The sequence below is a fragment of the Aulonocara sp. 'chitande type north' Nkhata Bay genome, linkage group LG1 (genome assembly GCF_057382095.1).
Source record: "Aulonocara sp. 'chitande type north' Nkhata Bay isolate Kocher_YH1m ecotype deep benthic linkage group LG1, A_spYH_male_GT1.1, whole genome shotgun sequence".
Taxonomy (NCBI): Eukaryota; Metazoa; Chordata; class Actinopteri; order Cichliformes; family Cichlidae; genus Aulonocara; species Aulonocara sp. 'chitande type north' Nkhata Bay.
In genome coordinates, this window is record NC_141344.1 from 13,860,807 (window position 1) to 13,881,899 (window position 21,093).

Consider the following 21,093-nt stretch of genomic DNA (forward strand, 5'->3'; position numbering starts at 1 on the left):
CTGCTGTTTCTGGTTTAATATAGCTGTTGCAGTGAACATGTCACATGTCGAGGTAGTGAAACCTGCCTCTGTAAGCTTAGCTGCATTTTCTGTTTTTTAAAAAAGATCTTTTTCAGTGCATTCTGTGAATCACATCAATTTGTTCCAGGGTTACAAATGCACTTACTGTTATAAATCAGGAAGGTCATCAATAATTTTTATTTCTCACGTCGTGCATCAGTAGTTCTTTCAACAATACTGACTTTTTCCCTTTATGTGTGAGTCTAAAAAAATAAATACATAAAAAAAAGTATATAAATACATTTAAATAATACATGCAACATTACACACTACACTGCAGTCTTACTTAACTGAATGTATGAACATGATATTTATATGCACAATCAACCTTACTAACATATAGAATATATTCTGTTCCTTAAAAACCACAATGCAGTGCTCTCAAATAACACAGAGAGCATGTTGTAGTAAATCCAGCAACTGAAATGAGGCTCACTCTGCTATATTTAATGATGACTGACAGGGTACTTAACCTGTAAGAAAACTCACTCGGTGGGGCTGATAGTTAAAGTCAAGTTTAACTATCAGGGGCGATCGGGGCTCAAAGAGTTGGCAGTTTGTCTTGTAACCGGAAGGTTGCCGGTTCGAGCCCCAGCTCGTACAGTCTTGGTCGTTGTATCCTTGGGTAAGACACTTCACCTACTGCCTACTGGTGATGGCCAGAGGGGCCGATGGTGCGATATGGCAGCCTTGCTTCTGTCACTACAACTGTAGCTGCCTCCACCAGTGTGTCAATGTGAGAGTGAATGAATAGTGGAATTGTACAGCGCTTTGAGGGCCCCGAAAAGCGCTATATAAATGCAATCCATTGTTATTATTAAGTTAAAGAAAACATGAAAAGGATATATGAATCTTTTTTACACTTGTAACCTGTCTTCTTATTTCTTTTTATATCCTTTTTATGAAATAAAAGAAATTGAACCAGTTACATCCTCCAGTTTTTTGTTTGCTTAATTTCATAAACAGTTGGTTGGTGTAACAGGCTTACACCAACCAACCAAATCAAACCAGAGCACCTTTCCCTTTGTCCTCATTTCCTCAGGTTGCGGCTGTCTCCTTGCTCCCTAGTGTCAGCCGTCCACTGGCTTCCCAAAAGCCCGTCTGCAGCTTTCAATGACCGTGTGCGCTATGTCCTATATTTGCAGTAAGTGGAGAGGTGGGTGGATGCTTGCCACTGAATCAGTGGATGATGGTGAGAAGATGACAGGGCTTTGGAGGAGAGAGAGAGGCTGTGTATAAAGAAAGAGAAGGGTAGTGAAGGGAGGTGGGGGGGGGGGGGTAGGAGAGTTTAAGGGTTGGATCCAGCGAAAGGACGTGGATGAAGAGAGGGAATTAGGATGGAAAGAGGATGGAAAGCTCAGACTGGATGCACTTTTATGACATGCTAAGGGTAGCTGTATGGATGGCTGGGAAGGAAAAGAGGATCAGTGTGAGGAGGGAAGGGAGGGAGGAAGGTGACAGGAACATCTTTTTTGACTGGTAAAAGTTTAGTAGATGGTTAAAGCCAGAATGAGGAAAGATGTGGCGGAGGAGGAGAGGGATCAGAATGTGTAGCTGCTGGCAGGTAAATTGCTACACTGAGAACATGGGGACTTTTCAAAATATCCGGCAGATTATACCCCATCTCCTCTGAGCCAGCTGAGATGCATGAGAAGAAAAAGATGTGAAAGTGTGAGAGCAGCAGGCTAAAATTTCAAACATTTAAAGTGCCGGAAAATTTGAGTAAAACCACCATGTGTATGGGAGGAGGAGGGGAATTTGCCACTGAGGGAGAACAAGTTTGAGACACTGACTGAGAACGAAAGAGGAAAAGGGAGAGGGCGAGATCTCCAAGCAGCACGCATCGCTGAATTATTGAGGTCTGACTTGTGTAGGAGCAAAAGATAGATTTCCAGTGTTGATCCCTTCTTGCTGTCAGAAAGTTTAGTTGGACACGACCAACTTGAGCAGCTGTGGTTGTTTTGTTGTTGTTTGGGGGTTTTGGCAGTCACTACAGGGAAAGGCAAAATCTATGTGGTAGGAACAACTTGAAACAATGTGGCAGAAAGTAGACTGCGTGCTTCCTGACACTCATTTATTTAAAACACATCTTTCTACCTCTAATTTATTTAGAGAATATATTTTTGCCACTCATTTATTTAGAACAAATCTGTATATACACGTGTGCTGAGGGCACCATCATAAATACAGATATGTAAAGTCCCCTAATTTGCTTTGTGTGAGTCAAAAAAAATGTGTCAGCTGTGTTGTTGACACCTGTAGCCTCCCATAGAGTATTCATTTACAGAGAGAATTCTTAAATCCAACCTAGTGTATTTTACAGAATTTTAGTTATTTGTCTTTATTTGTTTTTACTTGTACATGGCAATGTTTACCCAAGAGGCAATTTTATTTTTTAAGGACCTACAGCTTGGATGTCTCTCATCCATAGAGGCTCTGACATCTTTCATGTCTGGCATCAACAGGTTCCACTGTTTGAAAAAATACTTCTCAATCACCACCACAACTGTGAGCATGAAAAAACCATGTCTGTTCTTGTATAGAATGTCTAAAGAAAAAGGTGAATATAGCCACCATGACATCACCTTTCAGCTAATTAAGCCCTCTTTTGAAACCTTCAAGGTTCAAGGTTTTACCAAGGACAACGATCAAAGATCGACGAGTAGTCGAGACGTTTTCTTCTATATCTTTTTATACCTCTGACTTCCTATTGCAGGGGTCAGCAACCTTCAGCATAAAAAGAACAATTTATCCTCTTTTACCAAACAACAGAAGAAAAAGGATAGAATGAGTATAAAGTAAATAAATATACAAAAAGCTGATTTTTTCCCCCCTTTTGTTCAAAGCTTGTAGTCAATCATAGTTGAGGGGCTCTAAGAGCTCAAGAGCCACATGCACTTCTGTTGTGGCTTCACTTTCTAAGACCTGGAAACTGTATCCAATTTGTTTCATAGTCTTTTGTCTTTTATTGACTCTCTCCATTCTTCTGATGTGATTTAGCGCCACATCTGTGCAACCTGGTCCAAGAAATAGGGCCAGTTGTCAGACTGTAACAACTTACTGTCTTGGTAATGATAGTAGTAAATGCACGACTGCATTGTGCGAGTTTACTGAGAAGACAGTTTCATAAAGACAATGTGACAAAGGACATGTAAAAGTTATTAGCACACACATGAACAAATCAGTGTGTGAATGGATAAATATGTGAGTGAAGCAGTGAGGGTGGTGGTTAGGCCAACTAGCAGGTTGCCCTAGATTTATGACACCTGGCTCTTCATTTCCCAAATATGTACAACAGAGGTGACAATAGCCATGTGTACAACAAACATGCCTGCTTGAATTCTTTCTTCAGCATATGAGAAGTTTTGTAACCAACATTTGCATATTAATATATTCTGTATATTTCAATACATGATGAAAAAGATATCAGGGACCAAGCAGTATTCCAAGCAGAGTAACTTTATATGTGGGATTGTTGATGCCAATGTCTGTAGGATTAAAAAATTCAAACTTTTAAAAGTACCAGTGGTGGCAAGAAAAAATACTGTGGCTTGCATAATTTTCACAAGGACTGTCTGATATTTCTGAAAAAATCCACTTAGAGAAGCTTGTATATAAATCTTGCAATATATGAGGAAACTATGCTAAGATTTACCAGCAAAAAGAATGAAGCTAAAGACAGAAATAAAGGCTGAAGATAAAGGAAAGCAGGGTGAAAGAGAAGTGAAGAAGAAAGCAAGTGACAGTGTGAGAGAAGTGCAAGAGGAGGCAGACGGTCTCTGATGTAAGCCATGTTCTCACCGCTGTTCACAACCGTCCTGTTGCCTTCATGAATAAGTTAGATGCCAAATGTTCCCTCCCTATCATGTCCATGCATGCAGGTGCACAATACAACTCACACATTAAAACACTATACCCCTTATTCTTCAACTTTCAAGTCCCCGTGCACACAAAAAACTAAAAAGACACCACCAGAGCACATCTGCACAACAACTTTGCTATTTTTTCTTTCGCCAAAATACGTTGAAATATAAAGATGCTCTGCTTTACTAAATTTCTGCACAAAGAAACATACAGAGACCCACACATATTCCCTCCTGAAGTAGAGCCAGTAAGAGGTGCTTGATAATGTCTGACAGAGTGACAGGAGTACAGAGGCAGTACAGACAAGAAAAGTGAAGTTTCCCTGACAGTTTTTCCTGCCCACAGGGCACCTACGTCATCCTGTTACACTCTGGACATCTCTCATCCAAAGAGGTATGTGTGCTGGTGTGTGTAGTCCCATGTATTATTACCACGTATGTGACACTGACCAACATCCAAATGCAAAGACATGAAAATCGGTAGGAGTATGGTTCACCAGAAGGTAACATGTTTGTGCACATGCTTCTCTGTACATGCATGTGAAAATTGTATCTGCATGAATGATAACATAATCATCCAAGAGAGAGAGTTAAATACGAAGACAGGAAATAAGAACTACAAATGAACAGATTGAAGAAGGGTTGCGTAATGATCTTTGAGCAAGAATTATAAAGACTGTGACTGCGCTTCAACATAGAAACATGCTTCAGGAGCCTCCAGTGATTCTCAGCATTTTATTCTGCCTCATCAAACTTGTATATTTAATTTGTCCTGGCAAAAGAATTGATTCACTGATAGTGTTGGATTGACAAAAGAAAGTTGTTGTTTTTTTTACAGCAAATTTATGACAAAAGTAATCTCGAGCCACTTTACATGTATTCATTTATATGTATGATATAAACCCTGCAGTTTTAGAGGATGAACCCTAAGAAACAGACAGTTCCCTATGAGCCAGAATTTGGCATCAGTGGGGAGGAAGAACACTCTTTTAACATTAGGAGACCTCTGACGTGAGTCGTGCTGGTAGGGACAACGATCTGCTATGAAGAGAAGAAGGGACAGTATACAAACATTAATGGGATGCTGGAAGAAGACTATTCATATTAATCTTTTTATTCACTCTCCAATAAAGTGAACAAAAATGTCCATACAAGACCAGTTATACTGCCCACCGTGCTATGAAGTTGAATGCAGTTTCTTATTTCTTACTTTTTTGCTGTATTGATAAAAAAAAATCTAATAAGTAAATTAATATATATATATATATATATATATATATATATATATATATATGTGTGTGTGTGTATTGTTGCCTATGTATTGCCACCATGCGCCACACTATCTAGAGCTACTTGAGCCCACCGCCAGCTCCAGGTCTAACTTATGGCAAGCATGGTGATAAATCAGTCCTCCAATGACATAGTGTGTCTTAGTGTCTTAGTGTGCTTATCCTTTAGCCCCCAGGTAGTGAGACTAGTGTAAACCAGAGTCAACATATCATTTTGGCCATAGGTCTGTGGTGTTGCAGCTGATCTCTAGGTTAATAGGAATGTTGTCAGGCTTTAATATCGAGTCAGCTATACAGCAAAATATGAAAGAGGAAAGGAGAGCAAGGAAGAGTGATCAAGGGAAAAAATGGTAAGAAAACTTAGTTGGGGAAGCATTGTAGTGTATCTATGAATGTCAGTAAAAAATGTAATTAAAATTAATATCTATCCATCTATCTATGCTTTTAAAAAGAGATTAAGTTATTGACTTTGAGCAGCACTCCAACAATTTCAAGGCCTTTGATTAAAAGTGATACAGACAGAAAGGTCACTTGGTAGCTATAGTTCATATTCATGTAAGAGGGTGCAATCTGTTAAGCAAAACATGGATAGTGTGTGTGTGTTTGCATTACTGATGTATTTATAATCATCTGTGTACACAGTCATGTTTTGGTGACCAACTCCCTTTTAGTGATGAAAAAACATGTCCTCAAAATTAAAAACTACAGGTTTTAAGATCGAGGTCAAAGTTCAAAGTGATTTTAAATTTAGGTTACATATGGGTAAGGTTTAGACTTGTGTTTTGATGCAAAACCTTGCCTGATTACATGTCTGCATGCGCCTCTGAATATTCGGTGCCTACATCTCTGCATGTCAAAAGAAAAAAGCAGGTAAGGATTAGGAGGGATGTAAAAGATTACTATCATCTCTTGCTTAACGTTTCAGTCTCTTCCAATCTCTGTCTCCTCTCCCCCTTCCCCTCCTCCTCCTCCACTGCCTCAGAGCCACCGATAAATTATGGATGCTTATTAGAAAAGGGCAATATTCAGCATTCAAAATAAACTCAGTAGCATGAGACATGAAAGAGACACAAACAAAAAGTGCTGATGTGAGAAGAGGAAGAGTTAAAGTCACAGGGGAGCCAGTGGCCAGGTCACATAAACCTGCGGTGATCTATTTCATCTGTGTACCATCGGAAGATAATATACTGTAGATCTTCTGTGATATCACAAGACAGAAATACTCTATTAAAAGTAAAGCGTTTAAGTTTTTCATCCGAAAGTAGAAAAAAAAACAGAAAATGATTATAAATTAAATAATAACTATTGTAAAAATGAAATCATTTAGAAAGCAGCAAGGTCTGTGTTAGTGTGGCTATATTATTTAGGATTTGGTCAATAATGTATTTTAATGTTTACATTACTTTAATATTGCAACTAGTAAAAATCAGGATGTATGTACTTGTTATACTGCTTAGCAAATGTCATCTTTTCTTTCTTAAATAAAAAAATGGTCACATTTTAAGTAATTTTAGATTTTGACATAAAGTGGTATAAAACAATACTTCTGTTTTTTGTTTGGTTCTTTAGCAGTGATGGATGTACTAAAGGTAGTTACTTTAGGTAACTAGAGTACTTGAGTAAATGTGTGTATTTAGTTTCCATCATAGACTGCAGTGAATAAAGTTCCAGATTAAAACATATACACAGAGACAGCAAATAAAAATGGGAAATGCAGCAAGCTTTTCATTCAACCTTAGGCAACATCTTCAAAGTTTTGTTACATCTGTGCACACTTTAAGCATATTAACTTAGTTTCTGCATTTCCTGTAGTGCTTTGTTCTGTGGCCAGTGGCGAGGCCTAATTTCCCCAGCTACTATACGAGTCTTGCTCAAATCTAAAAAAACAAAAGCACTGTTAAGCAAAATCACTGATTTAAGTTCAATAAATTTCCTGTTAACAAGCACATAATGAAGCATCACATTGCAGCCTAATGCAGTCTGGATTCCATCTACACCACCAGCTAATGGCTTTGTGTGACTTTGTCGAGCAATCAATAATTTGGTGTCTCTGTGAACTCTGTTATTTCACACAGTGTGATGTCATGCAGTACCACAACATGAAGAGACACTTTTCCTGGTACACTCTGTCTGTGTTGACTCTTCAGTTTAGAAGTCACATCCTGCCAAACTGCCTCGAAGTTTAATCCTTAAGTGCGTTAAGACTTGCCGCATGTGAATGCCACATCATGCTTGTAATGCCCTTGGATTACAGTATATCCAGATTAAATGAAACTTCAGAATCACTATGTATATATGCAGGAATGTTTGTGAGGAAATGCATATAAAAGGCTTATCCCCCAAGAGAAAACAGAGGAGAGAAGAATGTTTGATAAATTAAAAAAAAGACGTACTATAAATGATCTGATTAAACTTGCATAACAAAGCTTGCTTAGCTGTGACAAAACATATGGTGTGAGGCTTTTTCTTTTTGCTATTAAATACACAATCACATTTTATTGGTGTACTTGTCTGTCCAATTCCAATTTGACGGACAGGTGTTACAAGCTTTTTGACAGACCTCACAGAAGTCCAATCAATACTACACTGCTGCAAGAAAAACAGTGACTGATCCTAAAGTCCCTGCTGAGCCAGCAAACTGTTGCAGTGGGATTGAGTGTGTCTTCTGCACAAGCATATCCCTCTCACACTTGCGCACACCAACACACTAGAGCTGGGCGATATATCGAGTTTTTAAAACATATCGATATATTTTTATACGAGATATAAGATGTGACAATATCCTTTATATCGATATAGTCTATGTTACGTTATAATTATAGTTGTGGAGCCGCAAGTTTGCCTCTCTTTCGTCCACTTTTGTCTCTACGCAACGTTACTCCGCCTCGCCTTCACTGAAGACAACTCCCCCTCCTCCCCCATCGCTTCACATGCAGGCAGCGACAAGACGGACACGGCAAATCTCCGTTAACGAGTTACTGCGCATCGCCCCATGCGTGGGGCTGGACGGCGTCAACGTGCTAACGAGCTAAACATGCTAACGAGCTAACAGCGCTAACCCTAAAATCCTTTCATTCTCTCAAAAGTTGATAGCGCGCCTTATGTATGAATTCTGGTTGTGCTTGATGGCCGCGAACTGATTTTATGTGGTACACGGCGCTCAGCAATCTGTCAAAAATGTTTGAGTACGACTTTGGTAAGCTACGGAGCTGCACCGCTTGATAGATTGTCGGCGCATTACGGCTACCGAGGAGCTTCGCGGAGTGATATGTACTGTGCATCAACGTAATATTACCGTATTGTGTGTGTATAAGGACCATAAATGGCACCTGTAAGAGACGTGGTTATGAAGCGGATTTCAAACTCCAGGCTATCAGTCACACAGTAAAACTTGGGAACAGAGCAGCTGTGAAATCTGTCTTTGTTATTACGCTCAGCGTCTTTTAGTTTACATTTTGACTGCACAATTGTGAGCTCTTTGTTTAGCACAAAAACAACCTTGTTTTCTTTTATTTATGGAGCATTATTATTTAATGAATGCTCATAATTTAATTTTGAGTAATTTTTCATGTACATCTGTGCTGTATGTTAATAAAAGTGCCTGTGTGACATCTGGGACACAGCTTTGACTAAGAACTCTCTTTTTGTTCTTACTTTATGGCTTAAAAAAAAAATCGAGATATATATCTTATATCGCCATCCAGCTAAAAAATATCGAGATATGAATTTTGGGTCATATCGCCCAGCCCTACAACACACCCAGAAGTTCACAGGATCACACTCTTCACACACTCGCATACACGAGCACAAACACCTGCATACACAGATTCACAAGCGTGAGCTGATAAAAACGCACACATCCAAAAACACCCCAGAGAAGGCTACAGTAAATGAACCTCACAGCCATCCAAAGCACTGACATCAATCAGGCACGCTTTCACCGTTTGGCTCCCGACGGACGGTGAGTCGCATCTGTCTGCTAGAGCAAGTGCTAAACAATTCCAAAGTGACAGAAACCATTTTATGCATATCTGCATATACAGCATGCCAAACTCGTTGGCACTCTTCCTGATCACCCCTACTTGTACTATTTACTGCAATTGTGTAAATTGTGAAACCATTTGCGTTTTCTGAATGACTCTTTTTAGCGACGGTGATTTTCCTACATGAACACAGATACGCTCAGCTAAGCAACACCAACACACAATCCACCGGGATTGCTGGGCGTCTGAATAGTGGCCAGTACAATTCCCAAGAAAGCTGTGGGCCTTTTCTTCCCGCAGCGGTGCCTAAAAGGCTACTCTTGCACAAAAGACACATATTCTATAAAACTGGGAAGGAAGACTCTGATAAAAAAAAAACAACCAAACTAAACAGCGCTGGAGCCTCCACGCCTGCCAGTGACTGCATATCTGCTTCGACCCACTGCATATTTGTGACAGAGCCCATGAGGCTCAGATGTTTCATCAGACCCAGTACATCACCCTGAAGAGAACGCAAGACTGTTTTACACAGCTATGAAACAAAATAGATGAGAACAAGAATGCACAAGGGTGATTTTGAGATGTGAGCCTTTAACGGGACCGTGTAAGTAGAACAGAAGTACCTTCACAGGGAGACAAATGTTCAATTTTTAAAAAAAAATGGCAGCCAGCAATGAAAGCACACCTCAAGTTCTGAGTATCTTTTTGAACCATTTTGTTAGAAAAACATCTGCAGCATCCACAAATTTGATCTTTTAGAACATAATAGCATGCTAATAACAATCCCAAGGTAAGGCGTACACCTGCGTTTAAAACATGAACTCGGAAAACTGTTTGTAATGGAACTAATAAGTGCACAGATGAGAGAAAATCTGAGAAAAAAAATAACTTCTGCACACTTCTGGTGATTTCAATCCATCGCCATTATTGTACATTTATAGGCTCTTACAAGAGCTGAGGGCTGACAAAATACAGATTTTGAAAGCAAAAATCTCAAGTATTTTATTTTAAAGTCAATGCAGTCTCTCAACTAGTGGTTCCAGTTGAAACGTTACAGTGGATACAATAAATCTGAGAATTGTCCGTGTAATTTGGATATAGTTTACACAGATGCTGACATGACAGCCGCAGTGCGAAGTATTGGAGCAGTACGAGTCTGATTAGGAAGGACTTTTATACAGGCCTATATGCTTCAGCAAATGACAGATTGTCAGCATTTCTCAGTGTGAAGGCAGGCTGCGGGATTGCTTATGACAACAGCACTCTGTGCTACAATGACTAAACAGACCCTGTTTTCAATGGCTGCCACATGCCTTCAAATGTCAAAATCAAAGTATCAAAGCTGACAGATCGGTTTGTGTGTTTTTCTTGCCCGAAGGGACAGGAGGATGCTTAACTGGCCAGGCGCCTGTTGCTGAAGCAACTGAGCTTCTGTAATACAGTAAACTGCAGTCGCAAGAGGTGACAAATCTCAGCTTTATCCTAAAAAGCATAGAGCGATTGTCCTGTTTAACCTGCCTGACAAAGACGGACCGTATATCAGAGCGCTCTAACTCTGCCTGTGCTGCTCTCTCGTCTTTCTCGCTGTCGTTCAGAGTGCGGGTGCCTCTGTGTGGAGCTGATTCAGTATGTATGGGACAAAGTGTTAACTTAATTCAAGCCAAACTTTGCCCTTTTTTCATTTTTAATCATAAGCCTTGGACAACTTTAATCTCACTTTGTGTAATAAATCACCAACCTAATTTAGACTTTGTATAACACATGCGTTTGACCATGACGATTTTATTTTTTTCAGCCTAAAAATGGAATTAAATTGGATTTACAGTAGCTGGGTTTCCCTTCCACTACAGGGTTGGATGTTTTCCCAGCTTTCCTCTTTTGACTTCCAAGAAGTGAACTCTCCCTTTTAAGATAATTTGTTGTCCATCTCCCTCAGGCTTTTCTCAGGAGTGTTAAGACCAGTTATTGCAAGGCCTTGCTGAAACAAGAGCAATTTGGAGCTCATGACAAGCCTTCAATTACGCTCGTTGCTAGCAAGCTCACTCAGTCAGCATAATAAAGCATGTATTGATGTAATAACAGGAATACATAAGTAAATATAATGCCCTTACCGTAAACTCCTTGGCCCCAGGCAAGAGCATAAACACGAGACAATAACAATATCCAAAAAAGCCCCATGTTCAGCTCAGGTCCGTCATAACCTGAGAGAAAAAGACAAGGGTGAAAACAGAGGCACGGAATGGAACAGCCTGCAAACGTAACTATGGAGGATGGAAGAAACGACAACTGAGTGATTGTAATCAAAAAGGAGGGGAAAGATACTTTAAATTGCTTTGTTTTAGTGTTCAACTATGTCCCCTGCAACCCCATAAGCCGTGAAAATAATATTACAGAGCAATTTAGTTCCCGCCGCGCAGCAAACCTCGCTTCATTCAACTTAAAGGGCAGGTAATTCAATCAATCGTGGATTATAGAAAGCTTACAAGCAGTCCAGTGTGATGAAGAATTGGAGATTGACAGGATTGTAGATGTCTGCTGTTTAGCGTGACTAAACTTCCTCTGTCCACCCCTCACTGAGGCACAGCGGCGGGCAGGTGTAGTCGGGAGCACAATAAGGTTTACACTGCAGTATTCATGGAGGATTTGCAACAACAAGTGGGGTCGCGGAGACTACTTTAGACCCCGAGACCCGCACATATTCCTTCAGATCAGTACAGTTGTTCCTACTCTGTCAGGTCGACGGTGATAGCAGAAATATGCACGTGTTACGTAATTTATTCTGATTTATTCTGATTTATTCCGATTCATTTTTATCATGCATGTGTATGTATTAATGGAAAGCTGTTTTCTTGTTCCACACTGGTGGTTCAAAACCTGTAGGACACCTGAAGACAAGGAATGAAATCCAGCTGAGTGAGGGAATAATGGACCCTCTTAGCTGACTCTTTTTCCCGAACACTGGGGTTTCCTCCGACGTCTAGAACGCACGTTTGTGAGAGGACTGCATTCACCGTTCGCATTATAAAGCGCGCTGTAATCAAAGTTTCTTTCTGCGATATAAGCAAGTGAATCCCTGGCATTAATGCTTTGACGGGCACGCATTGCCTATATTGCAAATAATTTAGCAATCCCAAAATCTGAGCGCGTGTAACTAATGATCGACTTTGATAATGTTGGGTACATTTGAAAATACTTCCAGCGTCAATTAAGCGCTGACAAACAGTCTATAAAACATTCTTTAAAAATGAGACAGACATAATGTGAAGGGAATAGATAAATGATGCCAATCTGACATATATTTTGTTCAAGTATTGCCAGTTCAGCGTTGGGGACAGTGTGCCATCTCTACCTTGTCTCCGAGGTGCCGTCCTTTGGGTCAGTCCGCTACCCAGTACTACGCGCCCTTCTCACGGCTCAGTAACGAGGATTCCTTCGCTCTCCGTTAGACCAACCTCGCTTAGTGTTTCACCACAGAAACAGCAGAAAAGTTTTATATCCTCCACCACTGCGCGTCCAGTAAGAGCTTTAGCTAAAATTCCCAGAGTGGAAATGTGGACTTTTTCGAGCTCCCAGATCTCTGAAAGAATCTCTTCGGGGTGTTAAACTTTTATTTTACGCACGGAGAAGTAGTCGACAGAACATCGCACAGCTCGGTTCCTCAGAGTCCCTCTTCTCAAAAATGAAAATAAAACCTCTGTTCCTTTGAAAAACTCAGGCAAGGCTACTTGGGGGAAATCCTATACACTCGGACTGCCTTTTTGTGGATTATTTACTCTAAAAGGCGTGGTTGAAACGCCTTTACTTTCTCTCCCTCTTTGCTTCTGGCCGATGAAAGTCTATGAAGCCCCTTTAACGCAATCATGCGCTCTGAAAATGAGCTTCCCTCCGCTAGTTCAATCAGCGCTGTGTCTGTGGACTCCAAGTGATGCTGGCCAAGTGGAATATGTGCGCAGACTGAGAACGACCGCCCCTGTCTGTGTGTGAGAGAGAAAGGGAGAGCGAGAGGGATGGAGAGAAGAAGGGGAGGGAGGACAGAGGCTTACACATAGATGCTCTCAAGCCTCACAGCTTCCACACTGAACAGGTTGTCAAAAGAACGCCACTGCTCCCCTCTCCCACTCCCAGTCTCTCACTCGCTTTGGAATAGGTTTTCAACCCTTTGGTAGCAACAGGGTGTTTTTAACAGCAGGGGAACGCGCGTGTTTTCCTGTTTTTCTCTTGTCGACTCTTTCCTGGAGTTCGTCCACTGCTGGTACACGCAATCGTCGATGCCAATTACAGCTGAAGGGCGCCCAGAAAGTTATTTTTTCTTTTAGCATAATGGAGGAACCCCGAAAACAGCCATCCCTCTGCATGGACCAATTATTTATGACAGCATAAACAGACCCATTGTTATCCCCGCCCCCCCAACTCGCCTAAGCACGCACATGGTGTCTCTCTCACACACAGATTTACAGTGCCCATCTCTCTCTCTCTCTCTCTCTCTCTCTCTCTCTCTCTCTCTCTCTCGGTCTTGTGGGTTCTCAGTGAAGCCACTGGAGGGCGTTTCAGCTCATCGCCACTGTTTGAACGTGCACGTGTGGCATGAGCGTCAGTTGTGCTTGTGCCCGTGTCTGTGTGTGTGCGTGGGGTCCGAAAACAACACGTGTTAAGGGCTCTTGAAGGCAATTTCTGGCCTTCCCACGAACAATGTTGGCTTATCACCAAGCAGCGCATCTGTCTCCACCTGGATTGAATAAAATAGACACTTAAAATATCGAACACACAGAGTAGAGGCGGCAATTCGTCACGAAAGCAAAGCAACAGCCATCGAATTTCTGTAACTGTATTTATGCAACAAAGCAACAACGTTGCAATTTCTTCTCATTTAAAAAATAAACTGTTTCACACAAAATGTGGGTGGTGGGTGGGTTTACCTTTTGGTGATTAATCAGGAAGAGTGGGTGATGAAAAGAAAAGGAAGGAACATGAAACTGCACCTTACACGAAGACAAGAAAAGCGTAGTTATTAGGTTTAGAGGGAACTGCGTGTGAGCTTAAATGCATAACGCGATATAGTTCCTGGTAGAAATATATTAAGGCATCCAGTTTCCATTTTTCTGAGTCATTTATAATGTGACTAGCTTCGTTTATTCTAATAATTTTGCGTGTGACAGAGAAATAAATTCACACTTTAACCTTGAGGCTTTATGTTGTATAACTGTTTTCTTAATATCTTCTTTAGTCTGCTTAATGGGAAAGATTTAGCAGTTTGAGAATATTGCTTAGGTTGTTAAGTTTATGGTGAATGTCATTAAATACAAAGCAGTTGTAAATCATTTTTGGAATTATCTTTGGATACAGTGCAACATTTTTCTCTCACAGACCATTTACCTCTCTCACACAAAATAGAAATACTGAGACTCTGTTTGTATTCCAATATTTCGTCTATCTTTATTGCATCTTATTGTTAAAAACGTAATTTATTCACCTATTGTATTTCTGTCATGAAATATAAACATAGCTATTTGTTGCGTGATTTTTTCACTCAATTTTCTAAGCATCTTTATTATTCCCTATTTAGTTGCATCTGCTAGTGAATAATTTTCATGCAGTTATCAGTAAGTGTACACAGGGTGTAAAACAATATGTTATGCTAGTAGTTTGTGTTTTTGTCCAGCTAGTCCACAAACACAGCTGTGGATGATATGCTTTTCTCAAAGGCACATTGTTTGTCAAGTCCTTGTTTTTCATTTAACTTAGGAGTCCACATTGTTGCAAAACCAGCAGCGCTTCAGTCAAATGTCCTTTTGTCTAATGAGTGAAGGCTCAGAGTGAAAGGCCTTAACCCTTGTGTCATACTGGGCCCTTTTGGGGTCCCTTTGTTTGTTCGCATGAAAGCCATTTTCACTGTGTTGGGTGTAATATAGCCAAACTTGCCAAACGGCTTCGTTTTTGTAAAATATTTAAAATTCCAGTCTGATTTTCTTAAATCAGCCTAACACGGCTGAGCAGTAAAAATACTCACACTGATCACCCTAGGGACCGTTTTGGGCCCATTGACTTCCATTATAAACGCTATTTTTCACGCCAGAAAAATTACGGTCAAAGGGATCGTCAGGTCTCCAGCTTAGGTCTCGTTTTGGACTACAGGCCTTAGAGTTGTAATTTTTTTATTTGTCCACCGGGTGGCGCCCTTGCTTCACATTTGACCTCTGCTGGAAAACAGCGGGCTGCTTGGACAGACCTGCCGGAAATGACGCCTCTTTTCCGGCGTGCAGCAGCGGCTTCGCCCGCTGATCGGGCGGACCATTTTTTGGTCCCTAGGACCATGAGAGGGTGCATTTTTTTTTTTAGTCAACAGGAAATGACGTATTTGTTGTCACGTGGTACCGGAAGTGTGCGCTGGAAAAAGGAGTCCGACGCAACATGCCCCGATCATCGTCGCGAGTTAACCCGGGAGAATGCACTCATTTCGGCCTCGACGAGCAGCATTTGCCGCCTGGAGACCATTTTCTGGTTCTGGAAAAAAAAATAAAAGGCGATCGAAATGACTCTTGGTGCCAATCTTTAGTCCATCTAAAGGCCTAATTATAATAACAATCAAATATTACTTCAAATGTTTTTTTGGGAAAATATTTAGTTTTTTAGTTTTTTTTTTAGTTTTTTTGTAATTTAAAGGGTTAAAACAACGAAAATATAATTAAAACTTTATATGAATATTTCAGGGAGAAGTAGTTTTAAAAGACTGACCAATTTAAAGTGAAAAAAAAAATTAATATTTAATATTTTTATTGCACTTTTTGGGCGTGGTCGATAGTGTGCATTTTATGAAATGCGCTCCTGGAAAAAAAATAAAAGGCGATCGAAATGACTATTGGTGCCAATCTTTAGTCCATCTAAAGGCCTAATTATAATAACAATCAAATATTACTTCAAATGTTTTTTTTTGAAAATATTTAGTTTTTTTGTTTTTTGGGGCTAAAAAAACAGGGCGTTCATGTAATAAAACTGGGATTTAAAGGGTTAAAACAACGAAAATATAATTAAAACTTTATGTGAATATTTCAGGCAGAAGTAGTCTTAAAAGACTGACTCATTTAAAGTGGTAAAAAATATTAGTATATAACATTTTTATTGCACTTTTTGGGGCGGGACCTTTTTTGGTCCCCAGGGTGATCAACGTAAGTTTTTTAAAGGATGACACAACATCAGTTATCTTTGTTACTATACTTTGAATGGCTTATTCACAAAGTCTCTTTTTCTTCTGAGATGGACAATGTTGATTACTCCCACATCACAGTGTGAAATGTAATTGAAAATTCACAGACATTGCATTTGTACAGTGGAGGAAACACTAAAATGTTTTTGTTTGTTTGTTTTATTTAACTTCTTCAGGCTTTCAAGTGTTTTTCTATAGACTGTAAGTCTTAAATATAGTTGATTTTGGCAGCACAAAAACATATTTGGAATATAGTTTGAGTAAACCGATTAGGGTTTTTTTTTCTAGCATAATTATAATACTGATCACTGGGAACAAAGTTGTGAGAAAAACAAACTTTTAACGTAAATTGTTTTCTGCCAAATATGGCAGTAACATTTGTACTCTTCAATCATTTCTGGGCAACAGTGAGCAGTGAACATTTGGGGGTTTTCATCTGACATTCCTAAACAGAATCAAGACACTCAGTAATTACTTTGCACTCTCAATTCAAATGAAACCTTTAATCAGAGCAAACAAAATCATGGGTTCTGGCGCAAGTATGTGTCTCTTTCCTTCCTTCCCTTCGTTTTTGCCCCTCATGTTGGGTTGGAGCCAACAGTCTTGGCATGTCTTGCTGAGAGCGCATCATTGCTGCTTAAGGCAATGAATCTCAAAAGACAACATGTTGTAGGAACAACCTTGGGTGGGAGCCACACACACACACACACACACACACACACACACACACACACACACACACACACACACACACACACACACACACACACACACAGTGTAAGTTTTCCATGATTTTAGAGGACTTTACATTGACATTTTCTGCTGAATTAGGTTGAGCACAAACACTATTTACCTACCTGCTAACTAACCTTGATTAACTTGATGCTCAGCCGCAGCTACCACTTGTATTAACCATTCATAACTCTTACATAAAGATAACCTTATTTTGTCTAAAACATGTATTCACTTAAAAACGGATGATTTTATGACTCCTTGTTTTTTGTCCTTTGCAACTAGGTCCTCTCAAAATAAACATATGCACATGCACACATTTGTCCCACCACATTTTTCATTTACTTGTTTTTGTCCGAGAAGGAAGGGTTATGAAATCATTGCAGGTGGTGAGTGAACCAACAAAGACATTAACTCAGACAACAACAAAATGCTACCACGTGTTCACAACAGGTACAATTCCTACAGTTTTGTTACTTGCATTCAAAGGCAAAATTATGGCTGTACTCTCCAATCAAAAATTATATAATAAAAAAAAACTAAGGTAGTGATAACCTGAGCTCTATGGCGTTAATCAAGAATCATGCAAAAGCATATATTACAACCTTTAAATTCCAGTCTAGTTTTTCAGTAATGGGGGGTGAATACTTCAAAGCTAAATGAACAACATGCACACCGAAATGCAGTTGAGTAAAAATTCTGGAAAAATGGAAGCTGTTTGCAAGCTGCAACTTCCCAGCTCCCACGGTTTTCTAAGTGCACCAAAGCCTTTCTTTTTTAATAACAAAATACCTTGCTTTCTGTAATGCTTTAAATATGTAGGTACAGCACACAAAATCCAGACCTTGCAGAATACTGAGGTCACAATTCTTCATTTAAAACGAGACATAGCAATTCTGTACTTCTGTTTAAAAAAAAAAAGGAAAATAAATAAATAAGCATAAATAAACACATTCATTGCAAAAACTCTCAGTGGACCTTTGAAAGAAGTAAAAGGCTCACACACTGTTCTTTTTGTGAACAGAACTACAACTGGTAACATCTCAAGGTGAATAAAATCCCCATTGGTGCCTTAAAATGTAGCCTACTGTCTGCCAAAGCTTTTATTTTGGTACCACATCCGAACACCACAGACTGTAATGTGATCTGAGGTGCCTGGTTAAAATTTTTCTGGTATCATGCTCTGTAATTGATGTTCCCATCAGTGTAATTCAATCAGAGCTCAAAGTACTGTATATCAGCGCCAAGCACTTTCCCCACACAGAAACAGCTAAATGGACAGAAAAGATACACTTGAGACCAGTGATAATTTAATTGTGTGTTCAGTGTGTGTGTGAGTCTGTGTGTGTGTGTGCGTGCATGTGCCAGACACAATAGAGAAAAGAAAAGCAATATCACTCTGTTAAACTGAGATGTGATAACAGGCATCTCAACTTGACAATGCAACACATCGTATAGAGAGGAAAGACATTCAGACTTCAGACATTATATATAAATATTTCTAAGTATATTTTTTAACAGTATATGTTTAGGTCAATGCAAAGAATTGTGTTTTTGAATTTCACCAAAAATATTTGTTTATATATATTAATATGGGCTTTAAGTCTTAACTTCAATTGGACAACTTGAATCACAATGTTCATATAATAATTACAGAATTACAGCCATTTTTTGAACTCTTTCACTATTATCAATTGATAAACATAGACCATTTCTTCATTATTTTTTCACAAAGGAACATTTAAAAGGTCTTGATGTAATTTCAGCTGTGGTATTTGCATTGGAAACCTGTTACTGTAAATCTGTGATATTCGGTAAAAGGAGCATTTAATGCAAGCAGGTAAATAAGTAAAGTTTATTTATTAAGCACAGGCAAACGGTCACAAAGCACTGTACACCAAAAGAGTAAAATAAATAAGTACATTAAGTGCCATAATAGCCGGTAAAAGGTCATCCTTAAGCCACATCAACAAAGAAATCTATTAGTGAGAAAGTGGGAAAGTTGGGAAGAGCCAAATAAACAAAATAAAATATATTGAGAAAACCTTTTGGTGACGGTGAAAAACATTCCACAGTCCCAAAAATGGAAAGGCTGGAGAAGACTTTGCAAAAAAAAAGGGGGGGAAGAGAGCTTCAGAACAGTGAAACTAAGGTCAAGCTGTACCAGAATGACAGGAAGAAAAACGTGTGGAGAAAACTTAGAAGGGCTCATGGTCTGAAGCATACTACATCATCTTTAAAACTCAGTAGATGCATGGGCATGCGTAGCTTCCAGTGGCACTGGGTCACTGCAGTTTATTGATGATGTGACTGCAGACAAAAGCAGCTGGATGAATTCTTAAGAGGACAGAGCTACTTTTTGTGCTTGAATTCAGCCAGATGTAGCAGCGTATATTCAACAGTGGTTCATAGTACAGATGGGCAACAAGCAAAAAGATAATGTGAAAGCTTTCCCAGGTCAAGAAATTAAGTAAATAAACTTATATTAACCTTTTTATAGCAATAGAAAAAGGTGAACCATGCAATATTTTTATTTAAATGCTCATATCAAAGTTTAAGCTCATATTCTTTATATAACTAATTTTCATTTTCATAAAAAGCTGAATGTCAAAAGATAAAATTGACTAAACATATCCTGTAGAGCAGGGGTCAGCAACCTTTAACACCCAAAGAGCCATTTGGACCTGGTTTCCACGCAAAAGAAAACACTGGGAGCCACAAATACTTTTTGAAATCTAAAATGAAGATAACGCTGTATATATTAATTTTTTTACTTTTATGCTTTGGTAAGTAAGTAAATAAAGTTTATTTATTAAGCGCTTTTCACAGACAGGCAGTCACAAAGCGCTGTACACAAAGATTAAAATAAACAATACAATCAATAGACATTATACACAATGTAAAAGATCAAATGTAAATAATGTAAAGAATATAAAATACGTAGATCAACAAAAGGCTTGTTTGAAAAGAAAAGTTTTTAACTGCTTTTTAAAAGAATCCACAGAACAACTAAGGTGTGTTGCTTATGAAATCCATGAAGTGCTAAAGAGAAAATTACATTTTATTTATGTAATTAACACATTTTGAACTCTTAAAAGAAATATAACAAAAGGGAAGACACCCAGCTGAACTAAAATGATCCATGTAGCAAACAAAAACTGCTGTGAGCCGCCACCCTCATATCGCCTTTGGGCTTTTGGAGCCTTGACCTGACTTTTAAAAAATTATTGGGAAAAAAGCACTATGCTGCTAAAAAAAAAAAAAAAAAAAAAGATATTTGCAAAATTCTGCCTAAATATATATTTTACCTGGTTAATGTGTGTGGCGGGGCGCGGTCTGCAGCGCCGCTGCATGGGAGTCGGACGCACCTAACCAATATAACATCTCCACATTCACAAATATACATTTCTGACATTCAAAAACAAATCAGCGACCAATATAGCCACCTTTCTTTGCAAGGACACTCAAAAGCCTGCCATCCATGGATTCTGTCAGTGTTTTGATCTGTTCACCATCAACATTGCGTGCAGCAGCAACCACAGCCTCCCAGACACTGTTCAGAGAGGTGTACTGTTTTCCCTCCTTGTAAATCTCACATTTGATGATGGACCACAGGTTCTCAATGGGGTTCAGATCAGGTGAACAAGGAGGCCATGTCATTAGTTTTTCTTCTTTTATACCCTTTCTTGCCAGCCACGCTGTGGAGTACTTGGACGCGTGTGATGGAGCATTGTCCTGCATGAAAATCATGTTTTTCTTGAAGGATGCAGACTTCTTCCTGTACCACTGCTTGAAGAAGGTGTCTTCCAGAAACTGGCAGTAGGACTGGGAGTTGAGCTTGACTCCATCCTCAACCCGAAAAGGCCCCACAAGCTCATCTTTGATGATACCAGCCCAAACCAGTACTCCACCTCCACCTTGCTGGCGTCTGAGTCGGACTGGATCTCTCTGCCCTTTACCAATCC

At 39.4% G+C, this 21,093-nt stretch overlaps 1 protein-coding gene across 2 annotated transcripts in view; it reads right to left on the reverse strand.

Moving 5' to 3' along the window:
* Nucleotides 1-13,132, reverse strand: part of mdga1 (MAM domain containing glycosylphosphatidylinositol anchor 1) — a 194,631-nt gene extending 181,499 nt beyond the window's left edge. For both annotated transcript variants that reach the window (XM_086278667.1, XM_086278585.1), the window contains exons 1-2: nucleotides 12,545-13,132; nucleotides 11,307-11,396 (exon numbers count right to left, since the gene is read on the reverse strand). In XM_086278667.1, coding sequence (XP_086134793.1) covers nucleotides 11,307-11,373 — 67 coding nt within the window. In that variant the 5' untranslated portion in view covers nucleotides 11,374-11,396; nucleotides 12,545-13,132. The remainder of the gene's footprint in view (nucleotides 1-11,306; nucleotides 11,397-12,544) is intronic.
* Between the last annotated feature and the right edge of the window lie 7,961 nt (nucleotides 13,133-21,093).